The sequence below is a fragment of the Enhydra lutris genome, unplaced genomic scaffold (assembly GCF_002288905.1).
Source record: "Enhydra lutris kenyoni isolate GAN:26980312 unplaced genomic scaffold, ASM228890v2 scaffoldscaffold25, whole genome shotgun sequence".
Taxonomy (NCBI): domain Eukaryota; kingdom Metazoa; phylum Chordata; class Mammalia; order Carnivora; family Mustelidae; genus Enhydra; species Enhydra lutris.
Window position 1 is genome coordinate 12,495,934 of NW_019154109.1, and position 25,291 is coordinate 12,521,224.

General features: G+C 35.4%; 1 protein-coding gene across 1 annotated transcript in view; it reads right to left on the reverse strand.

Annotated features, from left to right (window-relative positions):
* The window catches only part of LOC111151037 (cell division cycle 73), a 114,087-nt gene that overhangs the window by 14,567 nt on the left and 74,229 nt on the right, over positions 1-25,291 (reverse strand). Inside the window, exons 11-13 of the mRNA XM_022508754.1 lie at positions 18,406-18,463; positions 11,662-11,697; positions 10,531-10,618 (exon numbers count right to left, since the gene is read on the reverse strand). Coding sequence (XP_022364462.1) covers positions 10,531-10,618; positions 11,662-11,697; positions 18,406-18,463 — 182 coding nt within the window. The remainder of the gene's footprint in view (positions 1-10,530; positions 10,619-11,661; positions 11,698-18,405; positions 18,464-25,291) is intronic.

The following is a 25,291-nucleotide window of genomic DNA, read 5'->3' on the forward strand; positions in this document are numbered from 1 at the left end:
AAAAACAAAAAACAAAAAAATGACCCCCTCCAAAAATAACCCCAAAAAACAATGTAGACTTCTCTATCCATGGAAGGCACTAGCAAGTGAACTAAACTCAAGCTTTTTTCTTTTCCTTTGTTTTGTTTTGTTTTTTTCTAACTATATTTCACTAGGATCCTGGAGTTAAGAAATAAAGCCCAAATTCTGCTCAAGGGAGGGAATCCAACAGAAGTTTCCTTCTTTCAAAAAGTCTGGACTCTCAGGGATTAAATTTACCATAAAGCTTGAAATAAACCCAGTACCCAATCTTTTTTCTGTACCCCCACCTCTAGCCATTATCAACATCCTGGCAACTGCAAGGAAAATCAAATCTCAGAACTGTAAATTGGCTCTCACTTGAATTTGAGGCAAGAATTAAGCACCCTGAACACAATGACTGATTGAGAAATAAACACATTATCCAAGCCAGGCCAATGAGACTTTAAACCTGGAATTTTTGCTAGAGTTATTGGGAAACAGGCACTATCCTTCTACTGTGATCAGTAACCTGGAGTTTTTGATAGTTCTCTTTGACTCTGAAAGGGGAGAATCAGAGAGATGGAAACCAACTCCTGATTATACCATTTCAACACTAAGTCTAGCTGTGTCAGAAGCCAGGACTATTCAGTCACATTGAGTCAATAAAGTATTTTTTGATAAAGCTACTCTGAGTTGGTATTTATCATTTACAACTAAAAATGTTCTAACAGATATAACCGGAATTGCACAATGGATATGATGGATGAATGTATGTGATTTGCAGAAATATTATTATGTCCATTTACTTATCCAATATTTGCAATTATTTATTCCACTCTACATTTCATGAGTAAAGGAGTGTGGGTGATGATATAACTAAAGTTATTACTATTTAAGTAAGTATAGTTCCACTGAAATAATTATATTAGTACTATCAAAGAATAAAATCCAAATAAATGATATAGCTAAATAAATTACAGACTTTATATTATTTTAAAAACAGCAAATTTATGAATTATTTCCCAGGTTAAAAATACAGTTTTCCTTTTTCCTAATAAAAGAAGTTGGAATTTGAAAAGTAGAGAAAAGAAAAAGCAACAATGTCTGGATGTTTAAAAACCTCAAACTGAGAATTTAATTTAAAGTGATGTAATACTGGCAATGCTCCCAGGTACTTAGCATACACAAATATAAAATCTTTTCTGGATTACCCCTCCCCCCACCCCTGCCCACCTTCATTTTGGAACTCAAAGAACTTCCACAGAAAAAATTCTAAGGACAGTGAACAGTAAATGAAGACAATGAAAAACATTAAATGTACTAAAAAAACTAAACACACAAGGCAATGAGAGGTATCATGAAAGAAACAACTGTCAAAAGAAAAAGTAACTAAGGACTTCTAATAATGCCATTATCAAAGATCAAAGATCAAAGCTTATAAAACACGATACAAATATGTACAAGAGGAAAAAAATACTTTTAAAAAGACCAAAGAGGGGCGCCTGGGTGGCTCAGTGGGTTAAAGCCTCTGCCTTCAGCTCAGGTCATGATCCCAGGGTCCTGGGATCGAGCCCTGCATCAGGCTCTCTGCTCAGTGGGGAGTCTGCCTCCTCCTCCTCTCTCTCTCTCTCTCTCTCTGCGATCTCTGTCAAATAAATAAATAAAATCTTAAAAAATAAATAAACAAATAAATAAAAAGATCAAAGATTTGAAAAAGTACTAAACAGAACCACTAAAATTGAAAAAGTCCCAGAAAGAGAAGAGAAGGGGGATGGGAGTAGGTGTGAATAGACACGTAAAGGGCCAGGACTCGGAACTGAGAAAAAACCCCCACAAATCCATATACCTTTTTTTTTTTTTTAAAGATTTTATTTTTATTTTTTTGACAGAGAGAGCACAAGAAGAGTGGCAGACAGAAGGAGAAACAGGCTCTCCGCTGAGCAGGGAACCCAGTGCAAGGCTCAATCCCAGGACCCTGGGATCATGACTGACCTGACCTGAAGGTAGACACTTAACCGACTGAGCCACCCAGGTGTCCCACAGATCTATACACTTAATTATAATGAATCCTCAAGGGGGGTATATAAGAGATCTACATCTAGGTAGAACAGATGAACAAATTTAAAATGGTCTTTAAAATAACCAGGTAGGGGCGCCTGGGTGGCTCAGTGGGTTAAAGCCTCTGCCTTCGGCTCAGGTCATGATCCCAGGACCCTGGGATCGAGCCCCGCATCGGGCTCTCTGCTCAGCAGGGAGCCTGCTTCCTCCTCTCTCTCTGCTTTCCTCTCTGCCTACCTGTGATCTCTGTCTGTCAAATAAATAAATAAAATCTTAAAAAAAAATAAAATAAAATAACCAGGTAAAGCAGATTTCCTTCATAGGACTGGTTATCACACTAGTAGGTGACTTATGGAACCAACACAGGAAGCTAGAATGTAGCGCAACAGTATCCTCAATGTAATGGGGCGGGGGGGAAGGAAATTCCTTTATTTGTTTTCCAAAGTGGGTGAATCCTTTTGCATTACCTGTGGCTGTTGGGAACATAAATTGTTCATGGTCCTGAGTAAACTCCAGTAACTGTTCTGCCTGCTTCTTCCCAAGGCCTCAAGTAGTTTTCTCATATGAATGTGCTCAACAGTATCTGACTAATGTGAGGGGAACCCTCTAGATATTTTGAAGCACTCTCTATGTGTAATCTCTCTTCTTTGGACCTCTGTCCTAGGATGCTATCATCATGGCTAGAATCATGTCATCCAATCACTTTATTTAAATAAACTTATAGTCCTACTAAAACTCCTCTCAAGATCACATTTATAATTTTATGTAAAATGTACTTTTTAATACTTTCATAATATAACCTTAACTTTGTTACTTAGAGATATTTAAAGTTAGGGTGGGTCTTGTTTTGTTTCATTTACTTATCGAAGGGCTAAAAAATTGAAAAATCCTTAATTTTAAATGAAACCAAATAAAATCTATGCCAAAATGAGCTATGGGGTACAGCCAGTACTATAATTGTGTGGAGGAGGTTTCAATTATGCATTAATTACATAGCAAAGCCTCCAGCTGACTCAAACTGTAGGGGAGATGTCAGTTGCAATGAGGTGTTAAACAATGAAGGGAGTGTTTTATACTTAGAAGAAAAATTAGGCTCAGTCTATCCTAAGAATGTAGTCTATTTAATTGTTTGGTTTCTCTGTTGTGAGTCTAAGGAGAAAATCACTAAAATTTTCTTTCTGATTTCTTTGCATTGTTTACTATCTTTCATTATAAATAATATTAAAGATTTAAATTTGTAATACCTTCAGATGAGCACTGTAAGTTTCTGGAGAATGAAAAACTAAAGGCAAAATCTGTTGTTTAACATTCCAAAAACTTACTGTGAATTTTCTATAACCATTAAGGTATATTTATAAAAAATATATATAAATAGCTGTCAATAGCTGTCAATTACTAAAAATTGTGAGAGTTGGAAATACTGAATTTACAAATCATAAAAATCAAAGAATTACAAAGGGCTTTAAAAATTACCTGATCCAAATACAATTAAGTGCAAAAAATACAATGCCAAGTATAATGACACTTCATAGGAACTAAAATCAAATCCCAGATACAGATAAAACTATCAAAGAAGGAATGTGAAATGAGACATACACTAAATGAAATGTACAAACACACACAAAAAACAAAACCTAAATTTCAAGTATGTAAGTCTGCCATTTTCCAAATTACCAATGTGTTTCTCCTTCCTTTTCTGTTTCTTAGACATTTATTTAATAAAACACTGTTTTCAAAGATGGAGGTCCAAATAACAACAAAGTAACAAGCCCTTTTCTCTAATGAGTCACAACTTAGTTGGAACTGTGAATTCCAACTGGGTGCCAGATTGTAAAACACACAAAGCATCACAAAACAAAAACAAAAATATAGATGCATATCATACTTCACAGAATATAAACAAGGAAAAAAATGCACTTGTAGGGGCGCCTGGGTGGCTCAGTGGGTTAAAGCCTCTGCCTTTGGCTCAGGTCATGATCCCAGGGTCCTGGGATCGACCCGCACAGGGCTCTCTGCTCAGCAGGGAGCCTGCTTCCTCCTTTCTCTCTCTGCCTGCCTCCCTGCCTACTTGTGGTCTCTGTCAAATAAATAAATAAAATCTTTAAAAAAAAAAATGCACTTGTATATTCATTAGAAGGTGGAAAGAAGACACAAGAATGCTCAAACAAAAACCAAAAAAACCTTTTTAAAGCAGTTAATGAAATCCATTTTTGCATGGGTTTGACACAGTTTCAGCTACATTATCAAATTTCAAGGAGGGCCAAAATGATTGTATTTCTTATTCACCCAACTGTAGGTGACTTGAGGAAGTAATTCATGTAATTCAAAACACTGTAAGAACACTAAATGAAAAAAGTCTAAAGTATAAAACATAAGAAGTCCTTCTTTCCCTACTGTTAATGGAAAAAAAAAGTTCAGCAAAAATTTCATTCAAGGGATGCCTGGGTGGCTCAGTTGGTTGAGCAGCTGCCTTCGGCTCAGGTCATGATCCCAGCGTCCTGGGATCGAGTCCCACATCGGGCTCCTTGCTCATCAGGGAGCCTGCTTCTCCCTCTGCCTCTGCCTGCCATTCTGTCTGCCTGTGCTTGCTCTCTCTCCCTCTCTCTCTCTGACAAATAAATAAATAAAATCTTTAAAAAAAAAAAAGTAAAAAAAAAAATTTCATTCAAGTACTAAAGAAAAAATACTGTATAGATATATTTGTGCCACATTACCTACATGTTTTTATAAAGCTATTTATGTCATAAGGTACTTAAATTCAATTCTGCATTTGTTAAAACCTGAAATCAAGTTTTGTAACTTATTTTGTATCTCATTTTTAATTAGTCATAAGTTATTGTAGAAGCAGTATGATTTTCTTTTTGGAGGTCAGGTTGCTTTTGTTTTCTTCAAGAATTGTCATTGTTATTTTACTGAGAAAGAAGGCAGAGCATTTACATTCTTTTCCTGGATACTAATTATTGACTAAAAATATTTTCCTAGTTACCACCAAAAATATTTAACAAGAATTTTCAATGTTAGACCAAGCTACAAAATACTGTTATTGTACTTAACAGTGAATATAAGGCCCTGAATATTGCAGAAGAGTATTCTGTTCCAGAATAAAACCCAATTTCTTTTTCTAAAATGTATTTATTTTAGAGAAAGAGAGAGTGCAAGCACGCATGTAGAGGAGGGTGGTCCTTAAGCGGACTCCCATAGAGCAGAGAGCCCGATGCTGGGCTCCACCTCCCTCATCTCACGACCTGAGTGGAAATCAACAGTCAGGTGCTTAGGGCGCCTGAGTGACTCAGTTGGTTTAAGCATCTGCCTTTGGCTCAGGTCATGATCCCAGAGTCCTGGGATCAAGCCCCACATCAGGATTCCTCCTGCTCTGCGGGAGCCTGCTTTTCCCCTCTCTCTCTCTGAGTCAAATGAATAAATAAAATCTTAAAAAAACAAAAACACTTACCAAAAAAAAAAAAAAAAAAAAAAAAGAGGCGCTTAACTGAATGAGCCACCCAGGTGCCCCTAAAACCTGATTTCTTAATCTGAATGTTTGTTAAGAACCTCCATTATCAAAGGTTAAAATAACTAAACTGGTCCTTGGGAGACCTGGTTGTATTTCCTGCTCTGCAAACAACAACCAGAGTAGTCTACGCTTAACTCTCGGCATTTTCATTTAAGGTAAGAGTGTATTCTGACAACCCTTTTTGGGTCTCAAAATCTAGAAAATAGTAAATTTCAAGTATTTCCTTAGATTATTAAAAAAAAATCACTATGGTTACATACGGTCTCACTAACACCACATTATTTGTGAGAGGAGCTAGATGAAGTTTTTAATGGGTGGTATATTATTGCTGAGTCTAATTTGATTCTGAACTTTTCTTCAAGATGTGATTTGTTTATATGTTAGTGTCAAAGAAAATTATACTTTTCACTGTACTCTCAATAATAAGGCATTAAAATTGGGTTTTATACTAACTGCTGGAACATATTTTATTTCTCATCAGTTACAACAAATGACTCCTAACACAATCATGTGAGCTCCAAGAAGGTTGAGCTTGCAGTATATTTATCTACATAACACTTTGATTTTTAGTTATTGCTCTGTAGTGTTGAATGAACAAAGTCAGTATAGACAGATTAAATAAACCTTATAAAATTCCAGTTCCAATAATTATAAAAACCCTTCCAAGAAATGTCAGATAAATTATAACAAATACCTGAAATGTATAGCTGAGCTGGAAAGAAAATAGTCATGGGCCAGAAATCACTGGTGCTGCAGTGGATGAAAACGGAAGACAGGAACACTTTCTTGAGACCTGGTTTTTACCACCCACACAAAGGATGGACACAAAGAACTAGAAATGGAACCTTACATGAGGCAAATAATCAACAGAAGGATAAACTAGGGGGAAAAAATTCCAAATAAGTTTTAAGAAAGTGTATCCATCTTGATCTGGCTATAGAGTAGGGGAGGGAAAAGGAGTCCTCAATAATTTGTCAGCCAAGAGCCTACCCCAATGTCACTCTGGTCTACTCTGCATTTGAATTTATGCTATGCTGGTGGACTAGAAATCCTCGAATTGAGAATTTAACATAAAAATCAACTTTAAGGGGTGCCTTGGTGGTTCCGTAGGTTAAGAGTCTGCCTTCAATTCAGGTCATGATCCTGGGGTCCTGGGATCCAGCCCCGCTTTGGGATCCCTGCTTTTTGCCCTCTCCCCCCACCCCCATTCATGCTCTCTCTCAAATAGATAAAATCTTCAAAAAAATTAAAAAAAAATAAAAAAAAAAACAAACAACTTTTGACTTGTCATATTCCCTGTGGCACCCAACAAAAGCAAATTTATAAAATCATTCTGTAAGTAAGGGATGTCTTCAATCCAGAATTTCTTCAAATAATTAAAACTTAGTGAGCAAAACTCTAAATATATAACAAATGCCAAGACTTAATCACTAATTACATAAGGTAACTGGACAATCTGACGATTCCTATTTAATAAGAAGCACCATAACAGAGTACCAAATACTAGGAAAAGGTTGTAACAGAATACCTTTAAGACCTTTCTCTCCAACTAATGACCATAACACACACCACTCTTATCCTCTAAAACATTATGTAGAATATATAATGTTAGGTTCTCCATTTTCTTTCACCTACCTGATGAAAAGCAGAATGAACGATCTTTAAAATGCTAAATATCCAGCAGTGTTTAAGTGAGTCTGTAAACAATTTACCCATTTTAATAATCAGCATTACTGAAAAAAATCAAGACAACACTACAGGATAGGGTGACTGCTGTTTCTTCAAATACATTTTACTATATTTGAACTATATGAATTCTGCAATAAATGTTTAGAAATTATTTTCTTGTATTGACTCATGGGCCTGTATGTGGGAAGAGGGAAAACAAATTTTCCCCTTGAAAGTATTTTATTAAAATGACTGTATTTTGGGATGCCTGTGGGCTCAGCTGGTTTAACATCTGCCTTTGGTTTGGGTCATGATCTAAGGGTCCTGGGATCAAGACCCACACTGGGCTCCTTGCTCAGTGGGACACCTGGCTTCTCCCTCTGCCTGCCGTTTCCCCTGCTTGTGTTCTCTCACTCACTCTCTTGGACAAAAAAAAAAAATCGTTAAAAAAATAATAATAAAATGATTGTATTTAACTTATTAAGTCTAGTATCACACAGGCAAAGAGAAAATGAACTTGTTAAAAAGGAGACAAGCATAGCTTAGCTGAGCAAGGTGGCTGAAAACACCTGTGCCGCCGCCACTGCCCCCATGCAGACATACATGCACACAGTGCCTTGCCCACACACATTTTTCAGTTTTAAATGAAAGACTGTTAATTCAAGATAATGTATACTATATAAAATTGTAATGACTTAGAACAAGGTCCACCCACAATTCACAGATGCAAACAACACAACACCAATAGCATAAATAATTGTCATGAGAATCTAGCATATGAAATTTAAAATGAGAGGCAAGCATGGTGGATATCCTTGTCATGAGCAAAAGCAGACATCCAGAAATTACTAGCAAAACCACTTATTATTTGCCATGCTAGTAATAATGTTCATAAACTTGACCGCATTCTGAAAATCACTTAACCATGGCTCGTTTTGAGCCTTGCAAATGTATATATAATTGAAAGTTATTTAAAACAATTTTAAGGGACGCCTGGGTGGCTCAGTTGGTTAAGTGGCTGCCTTCGGCTCAGGTCATGATCCCAGTGTCCTGGGATCGAATCCCACATCGGGCTCCTTGCTCGGCAGGGAGCCTGCTTCTCTCTCTGTCTCTGCCTGCCACTCTGTCTGCCTGTGCTCGCTCGCATTCTCTGACAAATAAATAAATAAAATCTTTAAAAAACAAAACAAAACAACAAAAAAATTTTAACACTGCCATTTTTCTTCTGTAAATGACAGCCAATACAAGTATAAAGATTTTAAAAAACTCATCATGATCTCTAAAAGTGGCACACCTATTCATACTAACTAAAAAATAAATACTTCTAGAAAATACTTAAAGTCTGAAGCTGGTTGGGTAGGGGAGAGATTATGTACACACCATGATGTGTGTTTATTAGAGCAGTTTGAGTGTAACTGTGATTATATTCATTTTAAACAGGAAATGAGGAAGGAAGAGAAAGACTAAAAATTTCAGGTACAAATTTCCAGTTACAAATGAAAATGGTACACATTTCTAGTTACCAAATAAATACATCCTAGGGATGTAAAGTACAACACATTGATTATAGTTAATAAACTGCATTGCATATTTGAAAGTAGTTAGGAGAATGGAATTTTAAAGTTGTCATCACAAGAAAAACATTTTGCAACTATGTATGGTGATGGATGTTAACTGGACTTCTGTGGTGATCACTCTGCGATATATACAAATATTAAATTCTTATACTATATACCCAGAATTAATAAAAATGTCAAATCAACTATATCTCAGTAAAAAAAATTTCTGGAAGCTAAGTATCTAGGAATTTTAACATAGGATATAGGTTTCATTTTAACTTCAATTAAATTTTACTAATTTATAGGGTAAAAAAACTATATTCCCAATCTCCACCATCCCCTACACCCAGGGTAAACAATATATACAGAAGTTTTTATCACTTTTCCCAATCTTTTTTTTTTTTTTTAAAGATTTTATTTATTTATTTGACAGAGACAGAGCAAGAAAGGAAACAGAAGCAGCAGCAGTGGGTGAGGGAGAAGCAGGCTTCCCTCTGAGCAGGGAGCCAGATATGGGGCTCAATCCCAGGTCCCAGGACCCTGGGATCATGACCTGAACCTAGGGCAGCTGCTTAACGACTGAGCCATCTAGTTGCCCCACTGTTCCCCTTCTTTACTACAACTTGGAGAAGGGGAGAGGGAGAGAACTGGAATTTGTTTTAGAACTTCCTCAAGCTCTTCAGAAAAAAGTCAAAACAGGGGGCGCCTGGGTGGCTCAGTTGGTTGGGCAACTGACTTCAGCTCGGGTCATGATTCTGGAGTCCCGGGATCGAGTCCCACATCGGGCTCCCTGCTGAGCAGGGAGTCTGCTTCTCCCACTGACCTCTCTCCTCTCATGCTCTCTCTCATGCTCTCTCTCTCTCAAATAATTAAATAAAATCTTTAAAAAAATAAAAAAAAAAGAAAAAGAAAAAAGTCAAAACAATTCATATTAAAAATTAACATAATAGTATCCTTTTCATTAGAACTTTTGCCAAAAATTTCTGTATTTTCCCTAAAGGATCCAGAGAGAAAAGAATATACAGTGGACCCCTAAATAACACTGGTTTAAAGTGCATGGGTCCACTTATACACAGGATTTCAGTTACCCCCCCCCCCCCCCGCCACATAAATGCAACACAGTACTCAGGCGCCTGGTGGCTCAGCTGATAAGCATCTGCCTTCAGCTCAGGTCATGGTCCCAGGGTCCTAGGACTGAGCCCCACATTGGGTTCCCTGATCAGAGTCTGCTTCTCCCTCTCTCTCTGCCCTCCATCCCACATGGCTCATGTTTGCTCTCTCTCAAATAAATAAGCAAAATCTCTTGAAAAAATACAATAATGTATTTTCTCTTCCTTGTGATTTTTTTAACATTTCTTTCTAGCTTACTTTATTGTACAAAACATTATATAATACATATAACATACAAAATATGTGTTAATAGGCTGTTATGTTACATATTACTTATGTTATCATTAAGGCATCCATCAACAATAGGGTATTAGGAGTTAAGTTCTGCAGGAGTCAAAAGTTCGATGTAAATTTTTGATTGTGTGGGGGATCGGTACCGCAAACCCCTGCACTGTTCAAGTACTCTGTACTCTACTCTGAAAAGTATACTTCAGACTATCTATAAAGCCTATTGCACAGAAGCTAAAATCGTTTTCTCCAAATAAGGAATACCAGATTCTTAACTACTAATTCTCAAAGACATCTCCATATCCAATGAAAACAACACTTTAACAAATTACTTACTTCAGGTCCTGTAGAAGGTCCTTTGCATTAAGCATAGTTATTAAAGAGGTGGTAGCTGCAGGAATTATGATAATGGGTGTTCGAGATCCTATAAAGACAAAATTATGAAAGTAGCAAATATGTTATTATTATTAAAATAAATATAGTTACTTTTGTAATTAATAAATTTATAACCAACTCCTTTGAGCTAAAGAAATATTTAAGTCAACAATAATATTCAAAATATTTAGTAATCAGTATGACCTGAGTACAGACTAATCAGAATGGAGACCATGCACAAACATCTGATAAAACTGCACAAGCATAACATCAGCCTTCGTTTTGTAATCTGGCTTACTCACTTTTACTTTCTATTTTTAAAATTTTTAAGTTTTATCTTTATTTTAGTAATCTCTATACCCAACATGGGGCTCAAATTTATGATGATCAAGAGTCAAATGCTGGGGCGCCTGGGTGGCTCAGAGGGTTAAGCCTCTGCCTTCGGCTCAGGTCATGGTCTCAGGGTCCTGGGATCGAGCCCCACATAGGGCTCTCTCCTCAGCAGGGAGCCTGCTCCCCCGCCCCCCGTCTGCCTCTCTGCCTACTTGTGATCTGTCAAATAAATAAAGAAAATCTTAAAAAAAAAAAAAAGTGTCAAATGCTCTTCAGACTGAGCCAACCAGGTATCCCTAACCAGGTATCCCTACTTTTTTTTTTAAAATAAGTTTAAAATCTGGGGCACCTGGGTGGCTCAGTGGGTTAAGCCTCTGCCTTCTGCTCAGGTCATGATCTCAGGGTCCTGGGATCGAGCCTTGTATCGGGCTCTCTGCTCAGAGGGGAGCCTGCTTCCCCTCTCTGTCTGCTTGTGATCTCTCTGTCAAATAAATAAATAAAATCTTAAAAATAAAATAATTTAAAAATCAGGGGCACCTGGGTGGCTCAGTATGTTAAGGGTCTGCCTTCAGCTTAGGTCATGATCCCAGGGTCCTGGAATTGAGCCCTGCACTGAGTCTGCTTCTCCCTCTCCCACTCCCCCAGCTTGTATTCCCTCTCTTGCTATATCTCTCTCTCTCAATCTGTGTCAAATAAATAAATAAAATCTTTAAAAAGAAAAAAAATAAAAAAAGTTTAAACTTATATGCATAACCTTACCTTTCTTCTGATTTGGGGGAGGTCTTGCTTGAGAAACTGTTAAGAGAGGAAAAAAAATGAATGTTACAAAATAGCATTCTTATTTTCAAAGTTACAAAGCAACTAAGGCCTAAAAATTTAAATTACATATGACTAGTTATAAAGTTTTAAAACATATTGCAATCTTCTCAAATAATACCAATCTTCTCAATTTCTCTGTTTCACAAAAACATTAAAATGCCTTACCATTATATAACAATATATTGTAACAAAGTGGATATACTACGCTGCTAAACTCTTGAGTATCTACATTAACAGATATTATAGTCAGCAAAAGCAGCAAATAGTTTCTTAATTAAATGATAGCCAATGTAGTAAATGCAAAAACATGTAACACTGGGGGATAGGCTGGAAGGAGGAAAAGTGCTTAACTATCTGGGAGGGAAAAGAAAGGGATTATTGGGAACTAAGACCTAAAATACTTCTTATCATTTGTCTCTCTCTTTTCATATTTGTTTTTTCATTAGAAGAAGATTATAGGCAATGAGTCATGTGCAGGTCTATATTATCTTGAATTGCCTTTTTTTTTTTTTTTTAAGATTTTATTTATTTATTTGGGGGGAGGAGAAATCGAATGAGAGCAGGAGGCAGAGGGAGAGAGAAACAGAAGCAGAGTTAGTGCTGAGCATAGAGCCTAATGTGGGGCTCAATCCCATGACCACAATATCATGACCTGAGCTAAAACCAGGAGTCGAACACTCAACTAAGCCACCCAGGTGCCCCCAGTTGCCCATATTATTAATAATTGTGAATGTAGGAGATGTGGGTGGGGAGATGGGGTAATTGGGTGATGGGCATTGAAGGCACATGATGTGGTGAGCACTGGATGTAACATGCAAATGATGAATTATTGAACTCTACATCTGAAACTAATGATGTACTTACTATATGCTAGCTAACTGAATTTAAATTAAAAAATTGTGAATGCTATGTTAAAAATACAAATATTCATTTTTTCATTATTTGTCTATATAATAGACTTTATAATGGAAATAGGTGTTGGCATAATGATAGCAACATCAGCCTGGTTCAAGATTAGTATGTTTTAGAATCTAAAAATGCTGTACATTCAATTTTCAGAATTTATACATACAAAAAAATTTACTGACGGCTTTCTATGTGTCATGTACTGTACTAAAATTTCTACTTCCTTAAATCACAAAAATAAAAATTTAGAAGATTTAAAATTCTCACTCAACATCAGTTGTTAAAAACAGATTACCATTTTTAAAGGGGATACACTCATTTTTGGAATGTGTTCTTTTTTAAGGCAGTAAAATGCTACATTTTAACTTAATACTTTGTACTCCTTTCTATAGCTATTTACTGTGATAAAATTTTATGGAGTCCAGTAGTATGATTTTTCCAGTCCCATAAGGCAGAGAAATATATATTAAATACAAGTTCATGAATATACATATTTATTAGTGTTCTCATCTTTCTACTTGCTAAGAAAAAAATACTAAAGCTTTCTTAAACATTTTTAAAAATAGGACTCAAGGAAAACACCTGATTAGCTGATTAGCTAGATAGCATCATTTGGAATATAATATATTCTCAGTAAATATTTGGTATTTGTTGGAGGGATAAAGTAAAGACAGGATGGCTAGATACATGGGTAAACAGGAGACAGGACTTGCTTGAAAAAAAAAATGAGTTAAGGGGAACAACAAAAAAGAAATCTTTGCCTGAAACACCACTGGTTTGGTTAAAGAAGCCCACAATGGACTGAGGAATTTAGAAAAAGATCACTAAATTCAAGGGTGAGAAGACCCCATGTAAGAAAAAGACAAAATATGAAAGCACACATATTAAAATTTAGAGACATAGCAAAAAAATAGTTACATAAGAATATAAGTAAGTTCCCTGGTTAAATAAGGACCAAGGTCCAGACACAACGACAAACACACTATACTAAGCTTGATTTAAAGTGGGAGAGGGGAAGAAGGGGCAGAATAACACAGCTCATGAGGCACACTGATTAAGAGGAAGAATCTGTACTCAGATTATCTCAATTCCTATCTACATTTTGCCACTTCCTGGGCAAATTACCGTTGCAAGCTGAACTGATAGACCATTCATTCAGTCTCAGTTGTCCTCAACTATAAATCAGTAATAATAGTTTCTCCATCTCGAAACTGCCATAAGAATCTTAAAAACAACAATGCTGGTTAAGTCCTTAATCAGATCTTGGCTCATATTTAATATTTAGCGAACCCTGTGGCTATAGCAGCTCATCCTAAATGCTACTGCTTCTAGTACCACTAATACTACCACTACCCTCAGCAAATTCCATGACTGAAAATTTATAAGCTGAGAATAAATAATTGATTGCTATGTATGATTTCTAATATGATTAGTCTTCACTTAAATATTCAGAGCCTTATGGACAAGGCCCTCTTAATATTGTAAATAAAACAGAAATAGTCACTGCCCTCAAAAACCCTTCAGTAAAGTAGGGGAGTCAGACCATAAATAAGTAAGCATACAAACATATTTAAACAAGTTTGAACATTCAATTATTAAGAAACAAAAGGCATGTAAAACTGACAGAAGTGTCCTTTGGAAAGAACAATGCGTAGAGAAAGCCTCTCAAAGAAGTGGCATTTAAGCTCAGATTTCAAGGATGAAAAGGAGCCAATGTGCAAGGAATAAGTGAAGAACAGCCCGCTGAGGGGTAGGAATGTGAGCAAATGCCAAAGACAGGAAGAAACTGCTGTGCTTAAGGAACTGCAAATGTACAGACTACAGGGACAAAAGAAAAGAGTGGCAGGAAATGAGGTTAAAAATATATGCTTTCAAATGGAAAAATATATACACACACACACACACACACACACACACACACACACACAAACACACATACATACACACATACACACTTTCTAGGCAACATTAGGTTTGTATGTAAATGCCACTGGAAAACCCTGTAATTTTTAAGCCACAAAGTGACATAATTTGATTTTCATTTCACATCTTCTGGAAAGGAAAAACAAAAGATTTAGATAAAGGATCAAAAGGGGACAAGCATGAAAGCAGAAAACTCAGGATAATTAACAATAGTCCACACAGTGGTGCTACTCAAATTTTTTTTTTTTAAAGATTTTATTTATTTATTTCACAGACAGAGATCACAAGTAGGCAGAGAGGCAGGCAGAGAGAGAGATAGAGGAGGAAGCAGGTTCTCCGTTGAGCAGAGAGCCCGAAGCGGGACTCGATCCCAGGACCCTGAGATCATGACCTGAGCCGAAGGCAGAGGCTTAACCCACTGAGCCACCCAGGTGCCCCGGTGCTACTCAAATTAAGTGTAGAGATAAGAGGTGTTTTTTTTTTAATACTTGAAATTTCCAAGGTCAAGTGAATAAAATGCAGTAACAATGAATTACTAGAAAATGATCATGGACTTGGATGTTGTGACAGTACTGTACTCTCAATTTCTATATGTATCTGGTTGGAAGCCAGAAATAGGTCATGGACTAACACTTCAAGAAGCACTGGTCTAGAGAAATAATAATGGTTTAGACTTAATTTCTTGTAGTAGAGATAAAGAGACAAATCTGAAACACAGAAAAGGTAAATTTGACAGAAGTCACTGACCTATTAGATGAGAGCAATAAGCAAATGTGAAAAGTGAATAATGAAGAGTAACGTCTGAATTTTTTTGCTCAAGAAACAGAGTTGACAGTGGTGCCGTTTATTCATGAAGAAGACACTTGGGAGAAAAGTTCAGGCAACAGAGGTTTTACATCAGTTTTAAGATGCCTATGGCATATCCAAATATTAGACAGTTTATACAAGATACCAGAGATAAGAAGAGATGTCTGATTTGGAGATACAAATTTGAAAATCATCAGCATAGACGTAAAACTATGGAATGAGATACTAGAACCAGCACAATCTTTTTAAAATATACAAGGGGTGGGGCACCTAGGTGGCTCAGTCAGTTAAGCCTCTGCCTTTGACTCAGGTCATGATCCCAGGATCCTGGGATCGAGTCCTGCATCAGGCTCCCTGCTCAGCAGGGAGTTGCTTCTCCCTCTACCCTTCCACCTGCTAGTGATCTCTCTTTCACACTCCCTCTCTCTCAAGTAAATAAATATTTTAAAAATTAAATAAGTAATAAATAAGTAAAATATACAAATGTCTAATTCTCTCTATCAATCTTATATGTAAAGCAGACAAACTAGAGCTACAGTTCACCTACCCATTTCAGGCAATCTATGAAATAAAAGTAAAAAATTAAAGCTGGAGAAATGAAATATGCACTGTACATGCATAAGAAAGAGGCAGGAAGCAAGGATATGGGTAAGAGATTTAACCTAGAAAGAAAATGACAGTAAGGTACAGGACTATGGCTTATCAAAGGTTTATCCTTTCTAATCCACTGAAAAACATGTGCTTTTTGTTAGTTACATTCTCCAAATAAATATTTAGAAGTTGAGAATAATTGTAGACACTTTCAAATATCAAATTTACCCAGGGACTTGCCTGGCACAATTAGTGCTAGATAAACATGTGGTGAAAGAATAATAAAAAGGAAAAAAGTAATCACTAATGGAACTCAGAATTTGAGTCGCCCCACTGAAGAGGTAAACAAAACGGTGGTTCAGTCCTCCATTTTCAAATGATTTGAACTCTACCTACAAATAAAAGTTATGAATGGCTAATTTCTCATCTATACCATATTATACTGCCAAAGAGGTTTTGAGCATTCATATATTTTTTAATTTTGAAAAGACAGCATAAGTGAATATGTCATATATTACACAGTATGTCTTCAAAACTGGGCAGCATCCCATAAGCAAATACAAAAAATATTTCTACAGCAAAAGAAAAATTCACTAATCAAGACAAAGGTGACAAACTGCTGAACATCCACTAAAATCAGTTTTTATTCATAGATGAGTGCTAAAAACTTGTGGAAAAGGAAGAGATCTTCTCACATGGATGGGCATCAGAATATTTGTTCTGAGATATTAATTCACATTAATTTCAATCAGCTTAATCACCAGGGCACCTTGGTAGAACAGTTGAAAAAGAATGATAAAATATCAAGAGTTCAAAAAACTCAGAGCTCCATAGTTTACATATTATCTTCCCCAAGGTCACAAAACTGACTGATAGAATCCAGCTCCCTTAACTTCATTTTATCACATGGTACATTTGAACAACCTGATTTATTTAGATATCAGTGCCTCCCCTATCCCTTTCCTTGTCTACCAAATGATTCTGAGAAATCGTGAAATGACAATTTTACACTACACAACACAAAAGCGCATTAGAAATCTCCAGTGGTGATTTCTCCCCTATTACACCATTTCTGAATTTCTAATGTGATCCTCTGTAGACTGACCAACTATAGCCTCCCATCCCACCCTTCCAAAGAAACAGTTCTATATCAATCATTTGCCTCTACAATACCCCTCTACTTCACAGGTTGTATTGTTTGGGCCCAACTGAGTATGGCAATTCCTATTGCCTTCACTTTTTCTTCCTTCCTGAAAAGAACTCCTTTTTAGCTTTTTCTAGTTTCTGGCCCTGAGTACATACATGGAAGACATTAAACTAACATTTATAGAATTTAATTGCCCTTCCTTATACTCTTAATATGGCTTTTGATTAAGGTCCTCTGTACTTAAAAAACAGTGCCACAGTCCTGTTATCTGAAATAAATTTATCCAGTGTGCTCCAAAGTTAACACATGGCTAATGAAGTCCTTCTCTTCTCCACTCATCCTCAAAAACAGGAATGATAAAGATTCCAAACAAATCCACTGTCATAAAAAAAAAAAAAAGAAAGAAAGAAAGAAAGCAAGCAAGCAAAAGAAAAAGTAAATATTACTCATGTCAAAATCCAGATATATGGATCCAGGACACATTCTGATATAAAATCATCCCACTATAAGCCACATATATTCATAATACTGTACTTCTAAAGTGCTTCCGGAAGTATTTAGTATGTATAATTTAGAGTTAGCTTGTAAACATACTATGAATAAAAAGACAACCAATTCTGCACTATTGATACTGCCAAATTTAAGAGGAAGATCACCCAATTAAATTCTTGCCTGTGCATTTCCAATCCTATTCATTTTCTTCATAGCCATTTTCAAAACCACTGATGAGGTAAAAGAAGAAAAGGTACAGCCTAACACTTTAAGTACACTAAATGTAAAAACACCAAAATCAAACCCAAAACACCTAAAATGAATATATTGTTGGTCTCTACATGCATTTATAAAGATCAACCTTTTTAGAAGTTAGGAAGAGGGAAGAAAAATATTTCCGAAATAGCTTCAGTAATGCTTATGCTTACCACACATTTTACAGAACTGATTACAGAATCTTATATGTTCAAGAACACAGACATCTGAAATTCTAAGAATCAAAGCTGCTGAACAGTCTATTAAAATTATAATGCTGTGCTTCCAATAGAGGAGGAAAAATCACATCCATATGTACCTCAAACAAGAAACTGGTGAGGGGATGTGTACATATACATAGCTTTTTAAAACATTTTTCTAAGATCTTACAAACATTTTCTAAAAAAAAATTTAACCCTTCAACTCTACCTATTTGTTCAAGTAAATGTTCCTATATTACTTTATATTAAAGTAAAATTTCAATTCCTTCAAAGCATTGTAGTATCAAAAAAATTTGTGACAATTAAAAAACAAACAAAAAATTCTGAAGTTTTGTATTTCACCTGGTCTTGGTACTGGCTGTGCTGCAGGAGTCTGAGTCTTACGGGCCGATGCACCTTCCTTTAAAAGAATAAAAATTGACAAATAATATTAGAATTCCTTTACATAATAAACACTTCCATTTAATTACTGCAAAGAAATTTTGTATCTTCTTGTCTCTCATTCAATCAGTCCTTCCACTAAACATGTTATGATCCTAAGCATTAAAACAAAAAGCAAAACAAAACAAAAAAACCCCACAGAAAACAAGAACACCTCCCTTATCTTTTATGCTACTGGTCATGAGGTAATAAAAGGATTCTTTAGTAGAAAATAAATTTAAACTGTTATCATACAGTTTATTCTAAGAATATAACATTTTTCAAATATTTGATATGCTTAATTGTTGACAATTTTAATATTTGCATAAATGTTATTACCCATTTTAAAATCAAGTCAATCTTTTTTCCATCAAAACAGTCTCAAAATGAAAAGATGATACATAATCTCACATTAGAAAGATGTAAATGATGTTACTTGGCAGTGCATTAAAAAATCCCACAAACATTTCAAATTAAATGCCTTTAAAATATTCAGGGAAATAATCACATTTATAAAGACAAGATTTGTTACATTTAAGAGTGGTTGAAAATTTTAACTAAATAAATAACAATCTCAACTAATAACTAAGCATGTAATATATAGAAGAAAATATGCTAAGTATTGAAATGTATCAATTACATATTCAGGAGTAGATGCTTCTGAAATGCTTAAGATACTCAAAAAGCTGTCTTTTTAGTTTAACAGTTTTAATCATATTCACACTTAATAGAAAACTACAAACAAAAAAAGCCACAAATGTAAATTTCAAAACAACTAGTACGACGACTCTAGTAGTACTCAACTGAATGAAATTTGAAACTATGAGGGAAACTACATAAATCCATAATAATAAAAATCGGTATTAGAATCACAGAAACATTTCTAAAGAAATACTGCTAAATAATGTTAATTTTAACCATATTACATTGTCTCCAAAACTTGAGACTCTTCATAGTAAAAATAATTTGAATGGTAGGCTATACCACAGTTTTTTTTAAATAAATAACTAAATCAAAGACATTTTAGCTTTCCATCTCATGTTATTCCATAAAGAGAATCAACTAGGTATTATACAATAAACATGAAAATAAAATAAATGTTACCCATATTACTTAAGAAATCCTTATATGTAAATACTGAGTCATGGAATGTGACTTAAATACACACAGAAACAGAAAAAAATAAAAGAAATGAGAGAGAAGAAGAACAATGAGCACACACATATGCAGATATATTTTTGTCTACATTTTGACTGTAAGGTTGGCTGGATCCAAATCAAAGCCCTTTCTTTTCAAAAGAGTAGATGAAGTTCAAAATCACAAGAACAAAACAGCACTACGTGCATATTGAGAACTATCAGAACCAAAACTAATTCATGTGATTACTAAAATATACCTATACCATATGAAGAGATTATGGCTCTTATAACATGGGTCAGCAAAAGGTACAAGCACATAGAAGTAATGTTAAAAAAAAAAAAAAAGTCTTTTCCATTACAAATTCTAACCCTTAAGTGTTTTTATATACTTTTGAGTAAACTCAAAACTGGGTATTTTCTGTTTACAAAGTAAGCTATCATTACTTGATGACCTTCTCCTACTCCATATTATCCCTTTTTGGGAATAAGCCTTAGCCCTTGGTCACTGGAAGAGGCATAAGTCTTAGGTTAGGTCAATCAAGAGTTCTCCCCTGTATGTTTTATAAATTGGAACTAGCATGTTACACCTCTAGTTACAAGGCTGCAGGGTGGTAAACCAAAAATTACAGATGACCATGTATCTCTTGACTCCTGGGGAAAGCCCATCTGGAGGAGGACAGAATGACACTAGTATGCACAAAATAAAGAGGCAGAATACAACATCCTTTATAACACCTATCTAGTTATAATAGCCTGCAAGGCCTCTTCTCCCCCTACCTCTTCTTGATTATATGAGCCTTTAAAATCCCTCACCTCACTATTATGCACTCCCACACACATTTTTAACTAATTACTTGAGCAGAGTTACTGTTAGTTGTAACCGGAAGAGTTCTAACTTTGTCTCCTCAGATGTACTGAAAATCTGAGTCAATACAGTATAACTTTGTTTAATTTTGGAGTTAGTAAACAAACACAAATAAGTGTTAAGTACAAGCACGCATTCACACACTCTCTCACACACACAAAGCTATATAGCTATTAAACTGGAGACTGTGGACTCCTTGAAAAAAAAACTGGGGAGATCCTTGCTGATCACGTCAGTATATAGCCCGTTCAGGACTCCCTAACCAATACTAAGGGCTAAAAATTCATTCCACTCCAATCTGTACTATTTTGAAATAAAATTATAGAAGTCCTTGCATAAAGAACCTCAGAAACCATATAATCAACCCCACATGAAGAAACAAAGGTGAAGTTTTTCAAAGGCTACGAAATGGTATATCTGGCATACGTTTAGAAAAAGGAACAATAATTTCGTACTAATATGGGGAAGAGACTGATAGTTCTACATTTTTAGAGATATTTGGATTGGGGGAAGAAAAATAATACCCATCTGGGAAAATAAAGTATCAGCAAAGAAACAAAACAAAACAAACAAACAAACAAAACCCAACAACTGAAAGAGCTGACAAGCTGTGCTAACTGAAGAGGAAAACTTGCTTTCTCTTGAAAAGTCAGAACAATTACAATTTCCACCGAGACTTGAGGCATTCTAGAAAAGAAATAACTGATAAGAATGGTAGAAGTGATAGAATCGTTTTTGTAAAACATAACAAGGCAAAACAAACTATACTGTTTATAATCCTTACTTGCCTTATTTTAGCAAATGAGAAAATCTAAAAATCTTCTGGTACTGGGAGAGATAATATTGGTTATTTGCTGCTTTAAACGAGCAGGAAATAATACCCTGATGTGTAATATCGTAAGAAAAAAATATTTGTAATAAGTGTCAGTATGAAAAAGAATACATTATATTTATTTAATTTGGAAAAATGCTGCTTATATGTAACTTCATAAAATATGGAAAATTCTAAAAGAAGAAAACACACAATACATATGCAGTTTATAATCCATCATTTTGACTACTGTACTTATGACAGCAAAAATAACATGTTTTAAAAATGAAATACTAACTGTACCCTTATATGCTTTTGTCTTTCTATAGTAACACACTCCCATGAAATGTGGATTTGATATTTAGAATCCCCAACTACCAGGATGCTTTTTTAAAAAGCATCTGAATTTTAAGTACATTGAGTCTTTTTAAAAATAAAAAAATTTTTGAAAAACTATGTAGAAAAAGAAAACTGCGGGGCACCTGGGTGGCTCAGTGGGTTAAAGCCTCTGCCTTTGGCTCAGGTCATGATCTCAGGGTCCTGGGATAAAGCCCTGCATCTGGCTCTCTGCTCAATGGGGGGCCTGCTTCCCCCTCTCTCTCTGCCTCCCTCTCTGCCTACTTGTGATCTCTGTCAAATAAATAAATAAATAAAATATTTTTAAAAAAAGAAAGAAAAAGAAAATTGCAACTCTGTAGACAAATGACAATGAGGCTGAAAACATAGAAGATTTTAAGAGCAAAACACAAATTATAAGCACAACTTATTTTTTTACATTTGCCATAACCCAGGGGCATATGCAAACAATGTCAGCCAACATAGGAAATAGTTAACACATTCCTAAAATATACTGTATTTATAAAATATATAGATTTGATACCTCTATCAAATCCCTCATTTGCTACAGAATTCTCTATTTATTTGTCTGCTTCTCTCAACCAGACTGTAAGCTAACTTAGGTCAGGGACTGTCCACTATGTCTCCATGCCTGTTACATGGTGCCTAATGTACTGTAGATCCTTAAAAAAATACATTAACTAATTAAAACAAAGCCATTTCCCTTAGTATTACTGATTCACCACTTTAAACTGTTTCAATCTGCTAAATAAAAATGGTAGAAATATCATAAAGAATTATTGAGAGACTTAAACATTAATTTATTCATTCTATACATATTCATCAAAGCACTAAGTATCAAAAAACTGGGAATGCATCAGTATAAACAAGAGCAAAGGGATCCCTACCTTAATCAAGTTTTGTAATTTAATGGAGGATAAGTAAATGAAAGTTTAAAAATTATAAAGAATTACATATGTGTTTAGTTATTTATAATGTGCACATAAGTACTTTCTGTAAGTATGTGTATGTTCAACTTAGTGTCCAAAATAAAGAGGAATTAGTATTTATTAAACTAACTTCTTTCCATAAGAAAACAGTCTCTGGCAACCCAAGTTAATAGAATACATCATGACCAAGTGTCATTTATTCCTGGAATGCAAGGATGTTTCAATATAGGAAAATCAATAGATGAAATATACCACATTAACAGAATAAGGGCAAATAGATGATAATTTCAACTGACACATAAAAAGGATCTGACAATTTAACATCCTTTCATGAATAAAAACAACATCAAACACACCTTAACAAACTAGGAATGAAAGGAAACTTCTTTAACATAATTAAAAATAAATATAAAAAACTCACAACAGCTAACATGCACAATGGGAAAGCCTGAAACCTTTCCCCTTAAGATCAGGAACAGTATGTCCACTTTCACTACTTTGATTCAGCATAGCATCTGAAATTTCAGCCAGGGAAATTAGGAGGGGGGAAAAAAGGGCACCTCAGTGGTTAAGTGTCCAACTCTTGGTTTCAGCTCAGGTCATGATCTTCTGCTCGTGATACTGAGTCCCACAGTGGACTCTACACTTAGCACTGAGTCTGATGATCCCTCTCTCTATCCCTCCCCCTACTCTCGCAAGTGCACCTTCTCTCACTCTCTCTCAAATAATCTCAGGGAAGAAAAAAAAAACCAACAAAACACCTCCTTCAACTCAAAACCGAAAAAGAAACATCCCAATTCAAAAATGGGCTAAAAACTTGAATAGACATTTCTCCTGAGAAACTGACCATTCTCCAGCTGGTCCACAAGCAAATGAAAATATGCTCAAACATCACTATAAACCACAATGAGATAACACTTCATACCTATTAGGATAGCTATTATCAAATACACACACACAAAAACCAGAAATTAACAAGTAGTGACAAGGATGTGGAGATATTAGAATCTTGTGCATGGCTGGTGGGAATGTAAGATTTTAAGTATCATGAAAAACAGTATGGTTGTACCTCAAAAAACTAAACACAGAATTACATATGATCTAGCAATTCCAACTTTTGGTATATAACCAAAGAAATTAAAGCAGGGACTTGACCAGGTATTTGTATGCTGATGTGCATAACATTATTCACAATAGCCAAAAGGTAAAAACCACCCAAATGTCCCCTGACAAATGAATGGATACACAAATTACAGTTTATACATACAATGGAATATCATTCAGTCTTTAAAAAAAGAATGAAATTCTGATATATATATATATATATATATATATATATATATATATCCATAACATGGATGAACCTTGAAAACATTATGCTAAATGAAGTAGGATAAACACAAAAAGACCAATACTGCATGACTGTACTTCTATGAAGTACCTGGAAGAGTCAAATTCATGAAAATGGAAAGCAGTGTAGTTTTCACCAGGGGCTGGAGAGAGGGCAACAGGGAACTGTTTAATGTGTACGGAGTTTCAGTTTGGAATGATGAGAAAGTTCTGGAGATACAGAGTGGTGATGGCTGCACAACATTATGGATATACTTAACGCCACTGAATTATACCCTTAAAATCATAATTCATATATATAAATAATAAAAAATCTTTTCTAAAAAACACAAAATATGCATAAAAGAATAAACACAGTCTAATTACAAATGATGGCAGACTTTTCAAAGGATGTCTACTCAGAGAACATCCTATTTCCCCTTTTCAGAGCTGGACTATACCCACAAAGGATAAACTTGTGAACAAGCTGACCCAATCATATCTTCTCCCCTTTGGATTTCAAAATCCATACTAAGAGATATGCCCAGTAATGGGAACTACAGTTATCTGTAGCGGGCTGGCTTTGAGGAGGACTAACAAAGGACCAGAGAGCTGGTATACAGATGCAGAAAAAGTAACAAGTAATCATATGGCATCAGACAGAAACAGAAAAGTTTCCTTGATTCCTGATAGTTTTCCAATGTCTCACTGTGTTCTTTTAAGACCAATTTATATTTCTCAGTCCTGGATTCCGCAGAATATTCCTATACCATTATAATGTATTTCCTTTTGTGCCTTATGCTGACTTGAGCAAGTTTCTACTACTTGAAACCAAAGAAGCAGAGACTAAAGTAATATTTTAATCTCAGAGAAGATAAAACAAAAATCTATTCCTACAAATCCACTAACAGAATTAAAACTTCACAGTCACAGACAAAACTGGAATACAAGTGCTTGTGAATAACATCAGAAGATACTCACTGATTGGAGCACCCAGATAATTCTGTTAAAACATCATTCTGGATGTGTCCCTGAGAATGTTTCTGGGTAAGATTAACATCTGAATCAACAGACTGAGTAAAGCAGATTGCTCTCCCCATTGTGGGTGGGCCTCATTGAATCCACTGAAGAAATGAGCAGAACAAAAGGGCAGAGTGAGAAAGAATTCACTCTGCCTGGCTGCTGTGAAGTTGGGACATCCATATTCTCTTGCCTTTGGACCCCGCCTTAGACGTGCGCTATACCATTAACTCTCCCGGGTCTCCAGCTTGTTGACTGAAAATCCTGGGACTTTTCCGTTTCCATAATCACATGTGCCAATTCCTCCCCATCCATCCATCCATCCATCCATCCATCCATCCATCCATCCATCCATCCA